General features: G+C 36.8%; 1 protein-coding gene across 1 annotated transcript; it reads right to left on the reverse strand.

The window, feature by feature from the left end:
- Positions 1 to 6,022: 6,022 nt before the first annotated feature.
- LOC113080516 (tumor necrosis factor receptor superfamily member 14-like) lies at positions 6,023 to 18,728 on the reverse strand. The gene is made up of 7 exons (XM_026252669.1): positions 18,695 to 18,728; positions 8,921 to 8,972; positions 8,343 to 8,529; positions 7,174 to 7,299; positions 6,903 to 7,055; positions 6,522 to 6,603; positions 6,023 to 6,390 (listed from the first exon to the last, which is right to left on the reverse strand). The coding sequence occupies exons 3-7, from the start codon at positions 8,467 to 8,469 to the stop codon at positions 6,174 to 6,176; spliced, it is 705 nt and encodes a 234-aa protein (XP_026108454.1). The 5' UTR covers positions 8,470 to 8,529; positions 8,921 to 8,972; positions 18,695 to 18,728; the 3' UTR covers positions 6,023 to 6,173.
- Positions 18,729 to 22,164: the final 3,436 nt, after the last annotated feature.

Genomic DNA, 22,164 nt, shown 5'->3' on the forward strand with positions numbered 1-22,164 from the left:
AGGAAATTTTTTACAGTGTAGTCTCTGCATTTCTGCATGAAGTGCAGTGCTATTTTCTTGTTCAAAATCATTTTGACACTTGAAAACATTTATTCATCATGTTTCATATATATATGAAACATGTATATATATGCAGCATAAATGATGACCACTGCTCCGGGTGTGTGCTCACAGTGTGTGTGTGTGTTCACTGCTCTGTGTGTGTGCATTTCGGATGGGTTAAATGCAGAGCACAAATTCTGAGTATGGGTCACCATACTTGGCTGAATGTCACTTCACTTTATAAATACTATAGCAGCTTAAAAATATTATAGCGGTATTACAGAACATCACAGAAGTATGTTTTGTTCTGTAATACCTCTATAATATCCTAGAGCCGCTATAGTATTTCTATAGTAGTCTTATAGTACTTCTATAATAAGATTTTGTCCCAAAATACTATTTTCCTAAGGGTAATTAGGCCATGCATAACCGACACATAGACGTATATTTTCTGTCATTTAACGTCGGTCATCCTCATTAATGTATTTTAAATTGTTTTCATATTTAGATATGACGGCCAGAAAAAATTAAGATATGTTAAGTTTTTGTTATAAGTTTTTCAGTGCTATTGACTCCCATTATTTCTCGCGTTTTGCTTCAGTTTTCAGTCCATAATGGCGGCGCGCCATCACGTCATGGGGACAACTGTTGCTATGGAGCGTTCTATTGAGTTTCGCCTCTTGGGCTTCTATACTCTTTGGTGTCATCAGGGCTGGACTGGGATAAAAAGTCAGCCCTGGACTTCATCCAGACCTGCCCAGTATGAATGTGAACATGCGCCCGCACGCACACACACACACACACTACATGTCTATACATACATTAATCTGCATGTAAAATTACTGATTAGAATGTATTACTATCAAAACCAAGAAAAAACTATTAAAATAATAAACAAAGAAAATGCTAATGATTTTATCAGGCTTTATTTTAAGCTGTTAACTTGTTTAACATGGCTGACACTCGCTCTGAGTTCAAACAAACCAAATCCCGGAGTAATTCATTTACTCAAACAGTACACTGACTGAACTGCTGTGAAGAGAGAACTGAAGATGAACACCGTGACAGAACGAACACACCACTGCTGGAGCAGTTCTCTTATATACAGTATATAGATATTCTGTCTGTTTCATGTGCCTCACTGTCCTTAATGTCTAAAATATTATCTGACCAATCTTTATCATCTTTGAAGCTCACACTGTGATATAGCCTCAAGTAGAGTTAATGCTAGTATATATAGCAGAGTTAATGCTATTTATGAATATAATTTTTTTTGAGTAAATAATATGTCATATTTTTACATATTACTCAGTTTTTGTTTTTCAGAAACTATCACATGGTCCTCCACGATCACATTTTTACAGCAAAGCACAACACATGTGTGTAATACTTGAGATCTGTAAGCCATTACTCCATGAACAAGCTTCATATCAAGCTTCATATCATCTGTCACAAGCCAAAGTGTTTCTGAGACATACTTCCGGTGGGGGGTTGCTTGGGTTGTTGTTTGTGTGTGTGTTTGTTCCACTTTCTCTTTCTGACAGAGAGGATGATCACGTGATTGAGTGACAGACAGGTGTCTCTCTCTACTGGAGATCTTCAGTATTACACCACAGCTTACAGAGAAATCAGGAAATACACTGAATACCAGAGCAGTCTTTACATTATTATCCTGTGTCCTTAGATTCATTATCAGCTCTAATGAAGAGATGATTCATCCAACATTATACATACATTTATTCATTTGACAGATGCTTTTAAACGTAATTTTGACAGAAAATATACAAACTGTCTACATACACTTTTATTTTACAACTATAATCTGTTGTGTACAGTAATCGGATCTCTCTCTCTCTCTGGGTTTGATCGTGTGTGAGAGAAAGAGCTAATGAGAAAACTATAATCTACTGTTTTGTAATGCACACCGCAAACTTTTGCACTGTTTTAAACACAATGTGAAGAATAGTCGTGTGATTAGTTTCTACATTTATCAGTCAAGCAATAGTAGACTAAAGAGAGAAAGCAGGAGAAGTCGTGTGGCTTGCTGTAATATTTAGGGCTATATTTGTGATACAATATTATTTAGTGTACAACACGTGCCGCAGTATTTACTGTACAACAGTGAACATTCATCCAAAGCACTGCGGTGATCTGTGATGATCATATCACATGTGTACAGCAAGTACAGAAACCCTGAAGGTCAGTTCTCTCGTGATCATTCAAGAACACGGTCATCACATGCTGTGTATTTGACCAAGAACACTAGGATTCATTTCCCCAAGCACACGATCACCTGTGCTCCTGTTCATATCATCCTTCTGTCTCATCAGTTCAGGGACTTAATGTTTACACACAGATAAATGTGTGCCATCTGAGCTCATTTTGTGATGCTCGAGGTCATTTCTGCTTGTGTTTTCTGAATGAGAACATGGTCAAACCTGAGCAAAATGAGGCTTTTATTGTGTAGAGTTTATATTTATTGTGTATTGTGCAGGAAATATTGAGCAAATCTGAACGTGTGTGAAAACAAGTGAAATGTGTTAATAGTTTGAGAAAGGTGTCTTTGAATGGTTTGGAAAATTGTGTGAAACAGTGTGTTGACAATCACTAAACACTAAAATAAAGATGAATAAAGATTAGCTGGATTGAGAAACGTGTAAGAGTGAGTGAATCAGTTTTATTATAATCAGGAATATTTATTCATGTTTTAATTGCACATCTGCTGTTTGTTCAGGACTTGATTTCTCCTTAATCTGAGTTTACTGTGCATTGACTTTGACTTTAAACGGTGTTCCTGTCTGATTTACCAGAAGCAAGCCACTGGATTGTAGAATAGAAACAACACATGCAGAAAACTACCGGAGCATCACGAACCAAAGACCAACGAACACCAACAGCACAGAGAGAGAAACCAGTGCATCACAAGAGAAAACACTGGTTAGATGCTACAGTATGGGGAAATAAAGACAGACTTTCTGATAACGACACTGATGAATACTCACAGATCAGTGTGATTGTGTGTAAAGGACAGGATGTGTTTGGTGTAGACTGCAAATCCCATAAACCCAAAACTATGAGGATAATCTGATGTTGTGAGACCTGAGCATCATCCTTCATCATCACATCAGCTCTTGGACTCTTTCACAGACTCATCTGAACACAAACAGATCTGCTCTCAATGCTGCACTTCTTATATGTTAATATAGTTCATAGATCTTATATATCTTTATATAACGCTGTACAATTTCCTCTCTATTCTAGATTCAGGCAGAAAACAGTGGAAAACTACATTTTGTACGTGGAGACATAAACATAAATCTGCTGTTATATTTGAAGTAGCTTCGTATATTTAAGAAGGTTTACAGATTTAGTTATGGCAAACTTAGATATTTTTACAAATAATTAAAATGTGCTATATTTTTATATTTGTAAATCTGATAGGATTGAACAAGTGATACTCACTTCATATTCAAGACAGCATTCATTGTTTATGTTTGGCTAGTGCTGGTGTTTGCGTTATTTTTCTTGGTTTTGTCACATTTACACTGTAGTTAATACTGTAGTTAATACTGTAGTTAATACTGTAGTTTATACTGTAGTTCAGATGATTGTGTGTTAAAGTGACTGTAGAGTCTCAAGGAAGAAAAAAGGTACAAAAGCTGTCTCAGCAGCGTTACCCTTTCAAACAGTAATAATATATACACTTCAGATTCTAATCTGTACTTTTAATATCCTAATATGAATGTTTAATATACTAAAATGTACCTTTTAGGGATAAATACAGTAGATAAAGTAAAAGAGTGTATATTTTAGCTTTTGTACCTTAGGGTAACTAACAGCCCAGTGACAGATTTGTACCTTTTTCTGAGTGAAACTGTAATAATATTAATTCTATCTGAAATAATATCTGCCTGTTGTTCATCAGGATCATAACTGATTCATTTCATGATTTCTGACCAGTGTTTAGAACCACATGGAAATCTGAACGTTATTTACACATGTATTTGTGTTTATATTTTAACATGACTGTCCTGTGATCCAGATGTGCTCCTCCTCATGGACTCTAATGGGAAGTTCTTGGACCCACAGAAACTCTTCCCACACCAGAAAGTCACTGCAAAGTGATGCAGCACAACAGGCCAGGCCCACCAGATCATCAGAGACTTCCCAGGACACCCCTCACGTGTTATTATACACACTGGGACGAACGACCTTCACACACTGCGCAACAATACTGCTGACGCTGTGAGGAAAATAGCAGAAGTCACCAGAAAAAGATTCCCAGAGTCCCGAATCGTAATCTCCACACTTCTCCCACGATCCGACACACCACCACACGTCATCTACAGCATTAATGATGAAATCTCCCGTAGATGCTCTTCACTCCCTAACGTACACCTGGCCCACCACCACAACATCTGCCTCCATCACCTGTATGATGGACTCCACCTGCACAGAGATGAAGGAATATTCAGGGTCTTTTTTTTCTTCAACTTTTGGTTCTAAAAGCACAGACCCTGAATTCCTTACAAATATCAAAGATGCAGATGTAATCGTTCTCACCGAGACCTGGTGTAGAAGTGATGCGCTCACCTACTGTCCCTCAGGCTACTATGAAGTGATTGTGCCCTCAGTTAAATTGAGTACAGTGCATCGTGGACGAGACTCAGGAGGAGTTCTGCTGTGGTACAAGGAGGATCTGGCCAAACACATTTCTGTCATCACACTCGGAAGATTTCACTGCTGGTTAAAACTAAATAACCAAATTGGCATTTCAACCACTGACACATACCTCTGTGCCATCTATATCCCCCCAGCAGAATCCCCTTACCATGATGAAGAGTATCTGAACAACATCACACAGAGATCAGCCGTTTCCAGGCCCAGGGAAATGTGCTGCTGTGTGGAGACTTTAATGCAAGAACTGGATCTGAACCTGATTACATAGATCCAAAGGGGAATCAATATATCTTTGGCCAGAGCTCCCTCGGTCTCACAAGAAATAATCTTGACCAAACTGAGCAGAGAAATTCATCCATGCCCTGAATTCTGAAGAACTGACAAATCTAATTAGTATAATTATGAATAAACAATTTGAAACAACTAAAGATGGTGTTAATTTGGCTACAAATGAAATCAATAACATATTTCAAAAAGCAGCATTTATAAGTGAATTGAAAAAGAAAGGCAAAAAATTCATTAGAAAAACACCAAAAGATGAAAAATAGTTTGACTCAGACTGTAAAACATTAAGAAAACAACTTGGAAAATGATCAAATCTGAAACATAAAGAAACATACGACACCAACATAAGAACTGAATACTGCTCAACACTAAAACAATACAAAGACACAATTAGAGCAAAAGAGCAACACCACCAGATCTAAAGTTCTTCTTTACATTTTTGATGAGTAGCCTAAGACTATCCTACGTTTGGAAATTAACAAAATTCATGTTTTTTTCAAGATGTTACAATGTTATATCATAATGCTATTGTTGTTTTAAATTCTCCTTTTGTCTCATTTTACAATTATATTCATTTCGCAATCTGTCCCTTTGCGCCACCTGGCGGTAGTTTTGCGAATGATGTCCACCTACTGTAAATACAGTTCAGGAAAAGAACCAGAATCTGGATTAATAAACCCCAGAGAGTAATCCAATAACAGGTTCAGATCTTTTTCAGATGAAGTGATCCTCCACTTGTCAAGAGCTATGTAGACCAGTCGAGTAGATCTCATCCCCAGCTTCTCAGTCTCTGAACTCACAGATATAAACTTAGATCCAGAGTTGGGGCATAGAGGACCTACAATAATGTACAGTATTTGAAAAAGAATGTGTTTTTTGAACATTAAAGCATTTCAACATATTCTGTTATACCAAATACACAAAATGCTGATCTTTAGAAAAGCATCATATGACCACTTTAAAAAGATAAACCAGGAATCTTGAAGAGTTTCAGCTTCTGAGGATCTGGCCACAGTGAGTCTCTTCCCAATCGCAGTCCTTCAGATCCTCTCAGTGTAGAGAAGAGTACATTACTCCAGTTTGAGATCTCCGAGTCTGTTAAAGGTCTTTGTGTGAACTCAATTCTCAAAGTTAGACTTTGTAGATGCATCAGTCCTCTTTCCTCTTTAGGAGGGTTCAGTACACTTCTTTGTTGGAACTTGATTTAATCCTCTTTTTGTCTTTTTTTTCCTCCATACAATAATTACAGTTATGACAGTTAATATCAGTAAACACACTCCACACACATACAGAGTCACTGTCAGTAAAGATGCTCTATCTCTGCACTCAGCATCAGTCGTATCTGTTCCTTCTCTGATTGTTGTCTTGTGAAGAGATTCACAGCTGTTAGAAAGAGATAAAGAACTTAACATTAGCTACAAATATATCTCTTGAGAAAAAAACATCTACTGAAGCAATTTAAAAACAACATATTTAATTTAAGAAGGTGTCAGTATTTTAATATTAATACTTACTCTGTATGCAATATGCAGAGTGTCCCATCTGAATATGAACCAGCAGGACAGTGATCACACACTGTATCTCTGAACTCTGTTCCTATACAAATACAATTAAACACACAGCATCAGTACATGAGCAATAAACACAGTCTCACAGATGATCACATCATCATTCAGTGTCTATCAGCCTGATCATAATTTAGTAGATTTGTTCAGGTGGTTTTGTCATGTGCTGTCAAAGACAGGAACCACTTAATACTTTCTCCAGGTGTAATACATTATAAAGCTTTTATGTAACAACAAGCATATTTCCATAATTGAGTTATTTAATAGAGAGTTATTCCTCTCAGTTTGTATGGATGTATATTAAAGCTGCTGGACTGATAAAAGACTGACCGGTTTGCTTGATGTATTGTCCAGGTGAGCAGGATGAATGTTTCTTGGCTCTTTTACAGTTATAGAGCGAGTCTATACAGTAATAACCAGGAAGAGGTCCACACACTGTGTCTGATGTTACTGTACATGCCTGCTTTTCTCTCAGTCCATCACCTTCAACAAGAAAGAAATCTAATGAGTCAATTGAGTCAAACAGCTAGATGAAACAATTACAATATATTTGAAAGCATGAACCCATGATGAGTCACTAAGAAAAGACAGTTTTACTCACTCGTATCACACACAGAACAGGGCAGGCACTCTATAAATCCATTAGGAATATCAGAGTAAGTAAAGATGGGACATGATTCACATGTTGTGGTGCTGAACTCATCACAGTGTTTATGAACTCGCTTTCCTAGACAACATAAAAAATATTGAATTGCAGGTCATTATATTTCTATAAACTGTGTAGATTTAATAGGGTCATATAATGCCCATTTTCCACAAGTTGATATAATTCTTTAGGGTCTCAATGAAAAGTCTGTAACATAGTTTGGTTATAATTTCTCATTGGTTGTGTAAAAAACAGCTCTGTTCTCAGCAAGCCGTTTTGTTGCATGCTCCTTTAAATGTTAATGAGCTCTGCTGACTCCGCCCCTTCTTTAGAGCTGCCCTCTGAGGGACAAGACAGGGGTAACTGCAGCCTGGAGCAATGGGCGTGCCGAAAGGTTTCTCATTGGTGAAAGGAGTGTTACGGTGTTGGCCAATTAGCGGTAAATATACGTTTACGTAATTTCCTCTAGACAAGAGAAGGTGGCGGTGATAAGATGTGGTGTAATTATTCATCATATGTTTATCTATACTTTTTTTTACCACAAACATGTATATTACTACAACTTTTCACAATACGATCATAATTTGATCATAGTTTATTGTTGTTGACAGACATATGAGGCAAAACGATGACAGCATCTGCATCAAAGGCAAAGACCTCAGAGATGGTAGTTTATATTGGCATAATTTTTGTACAATACTGTAAAGAATACATTCTGTAAGTATAATAACTATTACCACCTCCGCTATTACAACTGTGGTAAGACCAATTCAGTCTATAAAGACTGAAAAAAAAAAAACTATTGCCAACACACTGGTTGTGAAGTACACTTTCCAGAGAAGAAAGATAACTACAGACATGTAAATCTTTTTTGTATGTACTCCACTTTTTCACGGCCTGACCATCATCTTAATGTTTATGCAGTGCAATGTTTTTTTTTTTTCATCTAAAATATCTTAAACTGTGTTCTGAAGATAAACGGACGTCTCACTGGTTTGGAACGACATGAGGGTGAGTCATTTATGACATAATTATGATTTTTGGGTGAACTAACCCTTTAAGTGTCTGAGTTCATCTGCATCTAGTGTGTGTTTGGGTGAAGAGAAATCTCATACTGGATTTACCTGGATCACACTTTGGGCAACACCGTCCATTAATTTCATATTCTGCATTATTACAAGCTGCCACACAAAGCACAATGTTCACGGAGAGGAGAGGAAGGAATGTGGATTGAGTATAGAATATAGACATATTTGGAAACTAAAATCATCTGCAGAGATGGTCATTTTGTCATTTTCTTGTTTCATAGACCTGAAAAAGAGATTTGTGTTAGATGGCTTTCAGAAAAAACAGACAGAAATAAATTGTGCCAGACACTTAAATCCATTTTACTAGAATGTATGGGTCTCAAAACTAAACACTAATTATACATTGACTCATTATTTTATACATTAATGCAGCAGCAGGAGACTCAACTCCTTAAAACAAGAGGAATGACCATTTACAAAATTCCTTTAGTTCATATTATATAACATATTTAGGAAAAGAAAGTTAAAGCATTATTTTTAAATAACATTTGAAGATGCTGAATATCTCCATTCACTAGATTTGATCAAAAGACTAAACTACTCTAAATATAGTTCAGATATAATCTAGTTAATTATAAGTGAGATGAATACAAAGGGGGTGTTTATATAAATACCAGATGAATCACACAGCAATCTCACGTGGGTTTGCAGGTAAAGCTCCCAGATCTAGAACCAAACAGAAAAGAGGGAGAGTGAATACTGTAAAGATTTAAAATCACAAATAACTATAAACACACAAACGGTTCAACATTTACACTTCATGCTGCATCATGTTTATCTGTGCTTTAGTTAGCCAGAATACTGAAACCTGAAGTACAGACATATCTTACTGATTTCTGTTAGAGAATAACTGCTGCTGTATTTGATGTGTGGATTTCTGTTGATGAAACTACAAACATTCTTCATTAATAACTGTTTACAGGTCTTAACTGTACTTCATCAACATATGTTCGGAGTGACATGAGGATTAGTAAATAGTGGCAGAATTGTCAGTTTTAGGTGAACTGCCCCTTTATTTTAGACAGGGTTTTTTTTTTTTTTTCCACAGAAACTAGCTGGAATTTAGTTTAACAAGTATTTTGTACTTTCCACCTAGCCTAGCCCGCCTAAGCTCATGATATTTTTGGAGACATGATCAAACAGCACTCAGTATAGAGTGAGAGGCGTGCACTATTTATAATGGATCAAACATGTCAGCAGTGTGGAAACATTTAACACTGTCCGAGAAAGATGAAAAAATGATTACAAGCACCAAGAGCAAGAGACTGTTTTAGAAATGCATCAAATGCTGCTCATGAGAAGAGGAAGTGTGAATGTTTGTGGTTTCCGTGATGACTAAAATCACCAAATGACTTAAAAAGGTCATCAATTCCGGTTTCACCACGGGTAGTTCCCATCACATGTGTAAAAACGGGAAAAGAGTAGGCGACATGCAATGTGGAGGATGAATACTGAATGCACAATCATTCATAAATGAAACTGCTGTGTTTGCTCTGAGATGCGCAGCTGTGAATTTATTGGAAATGTTGGAATAAATGAGCAAGAATGAGACAACAGTGTTCTAAAAATGAAAGTCATTTGATATGAACTTGTATTCTGTTAGAGCAGTTTTGAGATGATTAACTAAGATGAGTTACAGTAATTTAATACTTATAAGCAAGTTTGCAAACATGATTTTGATTTTACATTTCAGAAAAAAACTGATGTCCAGATGAAATGTCAAGAATAATTAGCATAACCATTCATTATATGTTTGATGAAGTCTGATCTGACCATCTGATCTGTGGTTTAACATTTTCCCTTATCTTCTACATCTGGGGATTTCCAAGTTAAATTCCAGTTCTGTTAACCTTTAGGTGTTAATCACACCAGTATTCTGGTCAGGGAGTAGGAGTCATTTGTCACCATATATTCATACTGATTATACTTTGAAGGAAGATTCTCAAATAAAACAGAAATAAACTAAAGTTTACATACTGTTACAGTACAAGTGAAACATATAAACAACTTATGGTACATTATATCCATAATGTCCTTATTGTGAAATTAAAATATAACAAATGTAGGCTACAATTGACCCTCTCTGTGAAAATCTGTAAAAGTTAGATTAGAGTTAGACTGTTCAAAGTTAGAAACAGTCCCAAACCACCGAGCTACCCCGAATCAGCCCCAGATCTCTGGAATCCATGCTAAACCATAGCAGAACCCTCACTACATTTTGTGGTTTGTGATCCTAAAGAACATTTCATGACGTCTCAGACAACTGTAAATTTAGGGCTACTGTCGTTTAATTATAAACGCCATCATAAACTCATATTTACCATAGTAAAATAATTTTCTTTGCCTCTCTATTTTTGTGTACTATAAGAACTTCAACCACATTGGTTGAAATTGAATAAATGCTTAAATATTATATTAGAAGTTGTACTTATTTTTTTTTGTAAAGTTATCCAAATGATTCATTAGTAATCGTTAGAGTAGTCGACAGAAACAATAATCGTTAGTTGCAGCTTGCAGTTTTGAGCTTGAACACTTCATCTTTGTTTCCAAATGCAATGACTTCAGTTTTTTCCTTGTTTAACTGAAGATAGTTCTGACACATCCAACTATTAATTTCATCAATGCATTGGCAGAGGGAGTCAATGGGGCTGTAGTCATTTGGAGATAAGGCTAGGTAAATCTGGGTATCATCAGCATAACTATGATAGACAATCTGGTTCTTTCTCATTATTTGATTTAGTGGAAGCATATACAGGCTAAACAAGAGCGGTGCTAGAACTGAGCCTTGTGGGACTCCACATGTCATGGAAGTCCACTTAGATTTATGCTCTCCTAGACTCACATAATAGCCTCTCCCTTCTAAGTATGATCTGAACCATTTGAGTACCATCCCAGAAAGCCCTACCCAGTTTTCCAGTCTCTCTAGTAGTATGTTATGATTGACAGTGTCAAACGCAGCACTGAGATCTAGCAATACCAGCACCGATATTTTACCAGAGTCACAATTTAAGCGAATATCATTTATTATCTTAATGAGTGCTGTCTCTGTGCTGTGATGCGGTCGGAAACCAGATTGAAAATTGTCCAGGTATCCGTTTGAGTTTAAGTATTTGTTCAGCTAATTAAAAACTACCTTTTCTATAATTTTGCCTATAAAAGGAAGATTAGATATTGGTCTAAAATTGCTCAAAATGGTGTTATCAAGATTGCTCTTTTTCAGGAGGGGCTTAACAACTGCAGTTTTCAGGGAGTTTGGAAAAGTTCCAAAAAGTAGTGAGGCGTGATATTGTGGCCGAATGTGTCTGACCTCTGCATTTCTTGAGGATGTGCTAATCGCCTTCCTGATATTGATGATCTTCTCAGAAAAGAAAGAATCAAACTCATTGCATTTGCTGTCTGATAGCATATCACTGGGAATCTGACTTGGGGGGTTTGTCAGTCTCTCAACAGTGGCAAAAAGAGTACGAGTGTTATTTAAGTTACTGTTTATAAGGTTTGAGAAGAAATTCTGTCTAGCTGTGGCTAGTTTCACATTAAAAGCATGAAGGCATCTCTCTCTCAAACAAAAAATGAAGTTTTAATAAAAAGAGTTAATGAAGAACTTGACAAGTTATCTACTTGGTTCAGGTCCAACAAACTGTTACCAAATATATAAAAAAAAAACAAGTCATATATTGTCTGGCACCAAGTCTGATTCATTTAATTCCTCAATGAAAATCCAAAAAATTGATGATATCTCCATTAACAATGTTAGATCCGCTCGTTTCCTCGTGTTATACTAGATGACTCTATCTTGGAAACCGCAAGTGCCACAAGTACAAAAGTAGCCCAAAGTTGTCGGTATATTTGTCGGTATATAAATACGGCACCTGATTAACAAAAAAAGTTTCCGTCATGTTGTATTATTCAATGTTATACCCACAGATAAATTACTGCAATGTTGCTCGGGCTAGTACCCAAGTACTAACTAAACTGGAATCTATTTTTCGACTTCAGAAGCAAGCTTTAAGAATAATATTTTGTGTAAATCGTAGACATCCATCCAAATCACTGTTTACTCAGGCAAGTATTCTTAATGTTTATCAAGTAAATCAACTTCAAATTGCTTTATTTGTTCCTTTGTAATATTTTTATTTTTAATAATGAATTTCATCAGTATCCAACTTGTAGTGGTTGTCTTATCAGGCCTCCCTACTCTCGTACGACTCAAACACAGTTTAGTGTATTATATAGAGCGTCAAAGCTATGGAACAGTCTTCCCACATCAAGTTTTTTTCTTACTTACTATTATTGGAGCAATATTATCAGTAGCATTCTTAACTTCTGAGTAGAAGGAATCAAGGAGAATATCAACAGAGTCTGCAGAAATGCTTGGTGTTAAAGATATAGCCTCCATAAATAGTACACTTGTGTTCTCGTAAATGCATCTCCTTCTGACAGAGACCGATCTCGATTCAGTTGTAGCAGACATCAAAATATCAAAGAAAATACAGAAGTGATACGTCCTTAATAACAATGGATGAAATGTTAATTTAATTTAGTTCTGTACTTGTAGCGCTATGGGTATAAGAAAAGCGCAAATAAAATGTACTATTATTATTCTGCATTTTGTGTGTGAATATTAAAATCCCCTGCAATAACAAACATGTACTTCGTTACAGTACTTCAGTATGGTTGGGAATATCGGTACTGTACTTGTGTTTATCTCAGCCAATATTTTTACTTTTACTCCACTACATTTGCTAATTAAAATGTACATTTACTCATACATTACATTTACATTTCCCCTAAGCATATTCATTACTGACTACAGAATAGTCAGAAGAACATGGACTGCAGGAAAGCAGGTTTGACAAATCAGTGGTGTACCATCTGCAAGACTCATAAAAACACTTTGTTTATGATTCATGATGCCGTGTAGGATTCATTTTCCGCTCAAGTCTGGGGTCTGCCCCTAGGCTGCTCTTTGTGTGAAAAACAGAGTCAGCAGTCAATGTGATCTAAACTTGTGCTTGTTTCTCCCAGCATGCATCAGGCCTCATGGAGTCTCTGATAGAGGAATACTGCAGGAACTACAGGCTCCGTTCGGATGCTGTCCAGGTCGCTCCACTTAAGATTTTATTTTTTATTTACCATATATGAATGGATTGTGGATGCCTGGGCTAAGATATCTGCTTTGACTCTTGTCCGAGGTTTCGTGAAAGCCGGCATCATTGCTGAACAGCACCTGGCCACGAGACTGACTCCAACTTTGATGGATTTGTGGGAGAAGATGAATTTAAAAAATAATGTGAGAGTATTGTTAAATAGTAGAATAAAGTTCAACTAAACTCACTCTTTTGCTTCCATTACCTTTTTTTGTAGACCGTATGTTTTAGGCATGCACCTTATAATATGGTGCACCTTATGTATGGGTTAAGTATAGAAATAGACCCCGTAATGGAGACTGCGCCTTATAGTGCGGAAAATACGGTATATCGTCTGCACTGATCACTTATGAGAAAGGAAGACTTTTGGACACTGGACAACGCTTCACTAACCGGAGGACACTTTATCCTCCAATCCATAACGGGTCAAGAAACACAGTGGGAAACGTGCTGGGATCCGCAACAGACTGAGGAAAAGAGCTCACAGTCCTCTACAGAGCATTCTGCTCGCCAATGTCCAGTCTCTGGAGAATAAGATGGACGATCATAGAGCCAGGATAAGTTTCCAACGGGACATTACTGTAACATCCTTTGTTTGTCAGAAACATGGCTCACAACCATGATCCCGGACACTGCTATAATACCGTCTGAAAACTTCTGTTTTATGGATGGACAGGACAGATCATCCGTGCAGCAGTAAACAAATGTACTGCTGCATACAATGCCAGTCTCTCGTCGGGAAACATGAGCGAGTACAAAACAATGTGCCATGATCTCCGACGGGTGGTAAGAGCCGCCAAACACCAATACAGGGAACGCATAGAGTCACATTTCCAGCTAAATGACTCCCGATGCCTGTGGCGGGGACTAAGGACCATCTGTGCCTTTGGAAATAAATCCTGACCCATTGCTGGCTGACGAGTTAAACTATTTCCATGTCCACTTTGAATGCAACCGCAGCATTGTGAGTCTGCCGGACTTTTATTTTGAAGGTTTGTCGTGAGGGTTCAGTTTTAGTTTCAGCGTGTATTTAATGGTACTTTTTCTTAAATGAAACTGCATAAAGCTGGTGAAGGGACTTTCAGTGAAGCTATGAAGATGAAGATGCTGAAAATACTGTGCCGAGTCGTGTGTTTGAGTTTATGAATCAGGTGAAAGGTGAAGGCTATTTGTAGAATGTGCTTGGCGGTCGACTCATATGCAGCCAACACGTGGGCGACCACTAATCTAATGGTTTTGGGGGGGGTTGTCCCCGTAATAAATGTTTGATCATTTTCAATTTAAAACGCATTAATCTGGTGCATTTTAAGAGCAGAATCAAGTGACTTGATCAATGACGAAATATGTGCTCTTATAAACAATTTCATGCTCTAGTAGTAATTTTTTTTTTTTGGACTGATGTGAATTTTTTTATTTGTTTTTATTTTAATATCGTTTTCAAATTTCCTGTAATTTCAGTTTAGTTTCATTAATGGCTTTTTTAGGGTTAGTTTTGTTTTTATTTTGTAAAGAAATTTCGTTTTCATTTTTATACAGTTTCAGGTTTAGTAAATATAGTTTAGCAGAGTCTGAACACTTCCAGTGTAGACCAAAGCAAGACATTTGCACAGTTTACAGTTTATGCTCGTGCAAACCTCTTAATGAAAATGAATCTTTATAACTGAACAAAAAAAAAAAAAATATGCAACTTGCATATAAAATGTATTCATTCACATTCATGTTCATTTCGTATTAAAGATGTAATCTTGTTAAACTGCTGAACTCAAAGATCGAAGACTTTTTCTATGTAAACAAAATGCTTATTTCTCTCAAATATTGTTCAAAAATTTTCTGTGTTAAATTCTGTGTGAGCACTTTTCCTTTGCCAAAATAATCCATCCACCTCCCAGCTGTGGCATATCAAGATCTGATTAGACTGTTAGGATGTTAATGCATTAACTAAGGCTAACTCATGAGATCTTATTGTAAAGCGATACCGATTGATCTTTATAATTCTTTTGCACTTTAATCTGTGTAAAATATTTTGGTGATAAACTCTGTTATTTTTTATTTGGGAAGTCGTGGCCTAATGGTTAGAGTGTCGGACTCCCAATCGAAGGGTTGTGAGTTCGAGTCTCGGGCCGGACGGAATTGTGGGTGGGGGGAGTGCATGAACAGCTCTCTCTCCACCTTCAGTACCACGACTTAGGTGCCCTTGAGCAAGGCATCGAACCCCCAACTGCTCCCCGGGCGCCGCAGCATAAATGGCTGCCCACTGCTCCGGGTGTGTGCTCACAGTGTGTGTGTGTGTGTTCACTGCTCTGTGTGTGTGCTCACAGTGTGTGTGTGTTCACTGCTCTGTGTGTGTGCATTTCGGATGGGTTAAATGCAGAGCACAAATTCTGAGTATGGGTCACCATACTTGGCTGAATGTCACTTTCACTTCACTTCACTTATTTTTGTTATAAGACAACAGTTATTAAACATGTTACACTATTATGAAAACACTTTTTTAGAACTAATTTTCAATATCGTGATCGCAACATGAAATTTTTATATCGGCATAAAAAACACGTACAAATTATTTTTGTATTTTCTTTGTGAGGACGCAGCATTGTCATTCTGTGTCTTCCACATTGGCCTCCGGACATCACACAGTCATTATTCTAGAAAACTGACCTGATAACGAACAGATATTTCAGCTTTGTTTGGCAGCATAAAGTAAAAATATGCATTTATTTATAAATTCAATCGTTAAATTTGCAGTCCTATTATTCACCACTGCAATTAACAAGAATGCAAAATAAGAAACTCACAAAAATGTTAAAACGGTATAAAAGGGTTGTTTCCTATAAATCACTTCCCCACTTTCCACAGAACACGGATTTCATTTCCCCACAGACCAGGAACAACTATTTCTCTTCTACTTTTTATTTTAATCCATTATTTCTGCTAAAAGAACTTAAATTACCTTTCAGATTTAATTATAAAAATATTTATAACCCAAGGACGTATAATTTAGAAGAAAGCCAAGGAGATGTCCCTACCAAAATCCAGTGATTACTAAATTGTCCCTAGTAATAGTTTTAATCAAACAATTAAATATTTGTAATTATAAGTGTTGTTGTAATTTTGTCTGCATCTGAAATAAGACAAACCATTGATATTACCCGAGAAGTTAAATGAAATATTAGGGATGCACCAAATGTTCGGCAACCGACATTATTCAGATGAAAATAAAATAAAAAAAGCTCATGATATTTTTGGTGACATGATCAAACAGCACTCAGTGTAGAGTGAGAGGCGTGCACACTTTATAATGGATCAAACATGTATAAATTCATATATATATATATATATATATATATGAACTCGCTGTTGCACCTCAGGGTTTCTGCGCTACTTAAATAGGCCTTTTGATTGGTTGTTTGTCACAGAGCTGTAAAAACGGTTATACTCACTCAGTGAATGAATCAAGTTTGTGCCGAACACTTATTACAAAGCAAAAACAAACTCTCCTCCGATCCACAAACTTCTCTCAGTTAATATTCTTTATGTCATGTCTGAATGAGGTACAATTGTATTGCTCAAATATGAGTACATGCTGTAAAAATGTATATTGCATTATGCACAGTTCATGTTAGATAGCTAATACATTCTTGTTAACACACTGGACTTGCACAGTGTTACCTATTAAATTTAAATACATGTGTCTAGGCTATAGCTATAAAAAATAAAACACATTTGACCTTTAATATTTTAATGCTGACCTTATTTTCAGATGGCAAAGGCTTTGAAGAAATAAAGTGTGCGATTATTTTACTGGAGTATCACCAGGGAAAGCACATGTAATCTCTACATGCACAGATTATGATAATTGTAATACAAACTATATAATTTGTATTCACAAATATGTCTCTATTTAAACTAAATGCTGCACATTAATGTAATTCTTAACTCTGCAGACACCGGTTAAAAAGAGTTTCTGTTTAGTGACACATATTTGCTAATTTTCTTAATCGTGTACATGTTCATGAATTGCACTGGGCCTTGTTCGTTGGTTGTGTGTGTGTGTAGGATGGGAAACGCTGTAAACTGTGCAAATAAAGTCTTATAATCTACATGAACTGAACAAGATCGACTCGAGCTAGACATCAATTAATGCATCCCTGTCACCTGATCCAGATATGCATGGATTCATTTTTGAATGAGCAATTTATGATATATTAATGCAGAACATTTTTATTGACAAACATGTCTGTATTTGTACAAATCACTGCACAATCATTTAATCCTGAATTCCACAGACTCAAATTAAAAGGTATTAGTTTGTGGTTAGTAAGATACATGTATAAAATGTAAGCAGTACATGGATAATTCTATGTGCATCTATTAATCATTCTGAGTCTAATTTCATCCTATAGCATCTTACCTCATCTCATTTAATGCGTTTCCAAAAATAAAAAATAAATGTTTACACTAATCATCTCAATCAATTAACAGATCATTATATAAAGACAAAAATACACCATCAGCTCAAAACTGATCTAACAGAATAACTTTCAGAAAAACTGGTGTGCAGATGAAATGTCAGGAATAATAAGAGCATAACCATTCATTATATGTGATTAAGTCTTATGACTGTGGTCAGTGAGGGATTATTCGGTTTACCTCATTGGCTCATAGCAGGGGAATTCCAACCCGAAATTCTGCTTCCGCACTACAAACAGAAAGTAAAGTTATAAGTCATTTTTCTTCACCTTATAAACACATAATGATTATGCATTGGTGGTAGTTTCTGAAATAAACACTAAAACATAAATAAATAAACGAGATGTCTACATACTGTTACAGTAAAAGTCGCATTTCAAATGAAACAATATCAACAACTTATATATATATATATTTATATTTCAGCGGTATTCATAACCATCCAGTAATACAAACACAAGAATTAAACTTGTTAAGTTCAGAATTAAATTTACTGCTCATCACGGAACCTCCGAAACTTGCATCAAAGAGTATGAGCTAGAACTTCTGTACTCCTGAGAGCAGTTCTAATGCTAATGCTAACTGACTGATCGAGTTCTGTTGTCGCCATTATGGAATCACGGAAAAACATGTTTTACTCTAGTTAACGTTACCTCATAAACAGCTTTGGTGCAATCAACTCATGAAGCAGTCATGTTCGCTAATTCTTCTCATTAAATGTTAGGAGATGTTTTTTTTTTTTTCATGAAAATACATGGTAAATTCACTTACCTTTCAATAAATGCCTCACACACGTAACGTATCTGTTTGAAGTATTCTCTCAAACTAGAAGATTGTGAAGGTGAAAGTGAAACCGTCGCGCCGCCATATCATTAACGTTAATCCACAGTGTGCCTAAACGTTCAATTGAATTAATAGGAAATTGTATGCTTCTAATGTTAAAACATCACCTAACAAGTCAGCGTTTAAAAATCGTAAGTATGTTTGTGCATTACTACAATGCGAACACCACCAATGACTCCACCCACTGCTGGCGAAATTTAAAAAAGTTTATCACTATGTGGGTGTTTTCAAACTGCTGGGTGTTTCTGAATCATGCAATCTAAATGATCGCCCTTACCCAACCCCACCCCTAAACCTAACGTCACTATTACATCAACCAATCAGGTATCATGGTGTAAAAACACCTTAGCTGCTACATTTGAATTTGAACGTATTGCTCGACCGTTAGAAAAGTACGTTCTATATAGTATGAATGTGGGTAGTATGAATGGAATTCGGACGTAATACATCTGCCATGTTGACATTGTCACGTGACATACGTCTTCACAACAGCGCGTAAATTTAAAGAGTACAATCTACTGTGCCTGGGTGCTGAAGAACAGCTCTATTTACACTGGAGGCCTGTATCCACCTGCAGGAAAACACATCCTGGGAGATGGTGTGTGTCCTTGTTTGAGTGCACACATCTGCCTCATCACAGCATACAGAGAGCCTGAACACAATCCTGCACAGCTTTGATTCAACACCAATGATGCTCGTGCACAGAACAGTGTTGAGAGACTCTTCAGGATGATGAAGACCAGCTGTGCTCCATCTTCTTCTTCAAGGCCCTGGAAGTGAGTTCTGCCTTTGTGCAGATGTTGTTGCATGCTGTGCAGTGCTCCACCACAGTCTTCTGAATGAGGACATTGCAGATCCACAAATTGTAGAGGATCATGACGATGATACACTGGAACCCCAAAACACAGAAGTCAGCACAGGACAGCATGTGCGGGACAATCTGAGCACAGCTGTGTCACAGCAGACGACCCTGTGCAGCTCTTCAAGAGCAGATTACCTGTAGGACAGTCGAACAGGTTTAGACTCTGCAGATCAGTTCATGTTCTCATAGTGCTATTGTTTCAGCTTGTGTACGTTGTGAAGGTCATTTTAAGACTGTCAAATCAAGATATACATATATTAGTTATTTAAGAAATATAAATACTATAAAATCACATATGTATAAATACACATGTAAATATTTAAATTTAAACGTGTGTGTATTTATATATACACATAAATAAATTACACTCATAACCAGGAATTCATATTACAGTTATTTGAAAATCTAGCAACATATCACAAAACATATCATACCAACATATTTACAACAAGTTTAATATGTATTACTTTATCCCTGAGGTAAATTTTAGATTTCCACTGTTTTTCACCCAAATTTAAAGTCCTCATCTACAGTTACTGAACTTAAGCTGCTGAAGTTTATTTTCCTGACATTATTATAGAAACATCTTAAGAAATTCCCTTTTGCTGTTGCTTTAAGCTCTTTTATACAACTTTATGAACATGTTAATGTGGTTTTGTCTGAAGCTTTGTGCTCTTATCCATGTAGAAATGAAAAATAAATACATAAAGAGAATAATTTGTATGGGTATTTCTCTAAAGTGTGGCACCCATTCTCAAGACAACATTTTTCAGATGTTAAGATGTTGCTTGTTTAAAAAAACAACTGGAAACTGCTACAAAATCAGTGCACACAACTGCTTCAAAAGTTACTTGCTATTAAGCACTTTGCAACTGACAAAATAGCAACTGGAAATACCTGGAAATTAATATTATAATGAAAAAAAAACTGCATAAATCAGTGATGATCCTAACATAAATACATGTAAAGAGTGTGTGTAGTTAAGATTAATAGTGAATAGGGTTTCATCAGTGGATGAGAACAAGAGTGTGTTCATCAGTCTCTGTAACATCAGAACAGGATTTACACATTACTGATGATTTATGAAAAAACTGAGGCACCTATTAACAATAGTTTGCCTTGTAAGTTATCCAACAATTTTTTTAATCAAAACATCAACACTAGTAAAATGTAAATTAACTCATTTCAATTACTTAAAATTTTGTAACTTTATATCTTTAAATTACTTAACGAACCGTCTGTAGAAAGCCGCCTTAAAGGGGGGGGGGGGGGTGAAATGCTATTTCATGCATACTGAGTTTTTTACACTGTTAAAGAGTTGGATTCCCATGCTAAACATGGACAAAGTTTCAAAAATTAAGTTGTACGTTTGAAGGAGTATTTCTGTTCCAAAAATACTCCTTCCGGTTTGTCACAAGTTTGGAAACGTTTTTTTCGAGTATGGCTCTGTGTGACGTTAGATGGAGTGGAATTTCCTTATATGGGTCCTGAGACACTTCTGCCGGAAGAGCGCGCTCCCGTATAGCAGAGCACTGAGAGCACAACAGACTTCACTGATCAGAGCGAGAGCGTCGCCAAATGTCACAAAAGAAGTGTGTTTTTGGTTGCCAGGGCAAGACAACCCTGCACAGATTACCAAAAGAGAAACAGCATTAAGGGACCAGTGGATGGAGTTTATTTTTACAGAGCATCAACGGAGTTGTGCAAGTGTTTGTGTTTGTTCCCTGCATTTCGAAGATGCTTCACGAAGGGTCACGATCGTGTGTTGGAACCACATGCGGTGAGTAAAACTGCTTCAAATATCTCTGTGTTGTTAACTTAGCTATCAGCGTGTAAGCACATCAAGTAAACAACATGAGATGTTGTCATCAAACTGCACTTTCCACATGTACAGCTTAAAAAAAAAAAAAAGACGACAAAGGGGAACTTAGTCATTTTCCAAAACCGCTAAGCAAATATATACAGTTTCAGTACATACCACATAAGCCCCTTTCACACTGCACGTCGGACCCGCAATATTCCCGTAACATTGCCTGGTCGCCTTCTGTGTGAAAGCAACCACGTCCCGGAATTGATTACCGAATCGAACCCGGGTCGGGGACATAGTAACATTGCGGTAATCGATCCGGAACGAGCGCTGTGTGAACAAAAGCCAGATCTAATTCGGTATCGAAGTGATGACGCGCGTTATCGCGCGACTCTTTTACCGGCTGTTTTGAAGGAAGATCAACATTCGCGACGAAAACATATGTGCAAACTGTAATGAAGCAGAGATCAGTTAGTTCCTCACTTTCCGTGCTGACGCAGAGATCGTTTGCTTGCTTCAGTTAAAGTATAACGTTCCAAGCGTTGTCGACTCGTACATTACACGTCACGCGCTGATGTCACGTGTCGTTACGGGATCTTCTGGGGTTGTGTATGAAAGCACGCACATATACCGGGTCATCACTGGCAGTGTGAAAGTGCCAAATCTAGCGACCAGGGAACAATTACAGGAACACTTTACCCCTGTATTTGCCGGAATGGCAGTGTGAAA

The sequence above is a fragment of the Carassius auratus genome, unplaced genomic scaffold, assembly GCF_003368295.1.
Source record: "Carassius auratus strain Wakin unplaced genomic scaffold, ASM336829v1 scaf_tig00031532, whole genome shotgun sequence".
NCBI classification, from domain to species: domain Eukaryota; kingdom Metazoa; phylum Chordata; class Actinopteri; order Cypriniformes; family Cyprinidae; genus Carassius; species Carassius auratus.

Coding starts and splice junctions, on each gene's coding strand:
- LOC113080516 (XM_026252669.1), bottom strand. CDS start 8,469: ATGTCTATATTCTATACTCAATCCACATTCCTTCCTCTCCTCTCCGTG. Junction 7,300..8,342: donor TTGCCCAAAGTGTGATCCAG/GTAAATCCAGTA, acceptor TATGTTGTCTAG/GAAAGCGAGTTCATAAACAC. Junction 6,604..6,902: donor ACAATACATCAAGCAAACCG/GTCAGTCTTTTA, acceptor GTATTTGTATAG/GAACAGAGTTCAGAGATACA.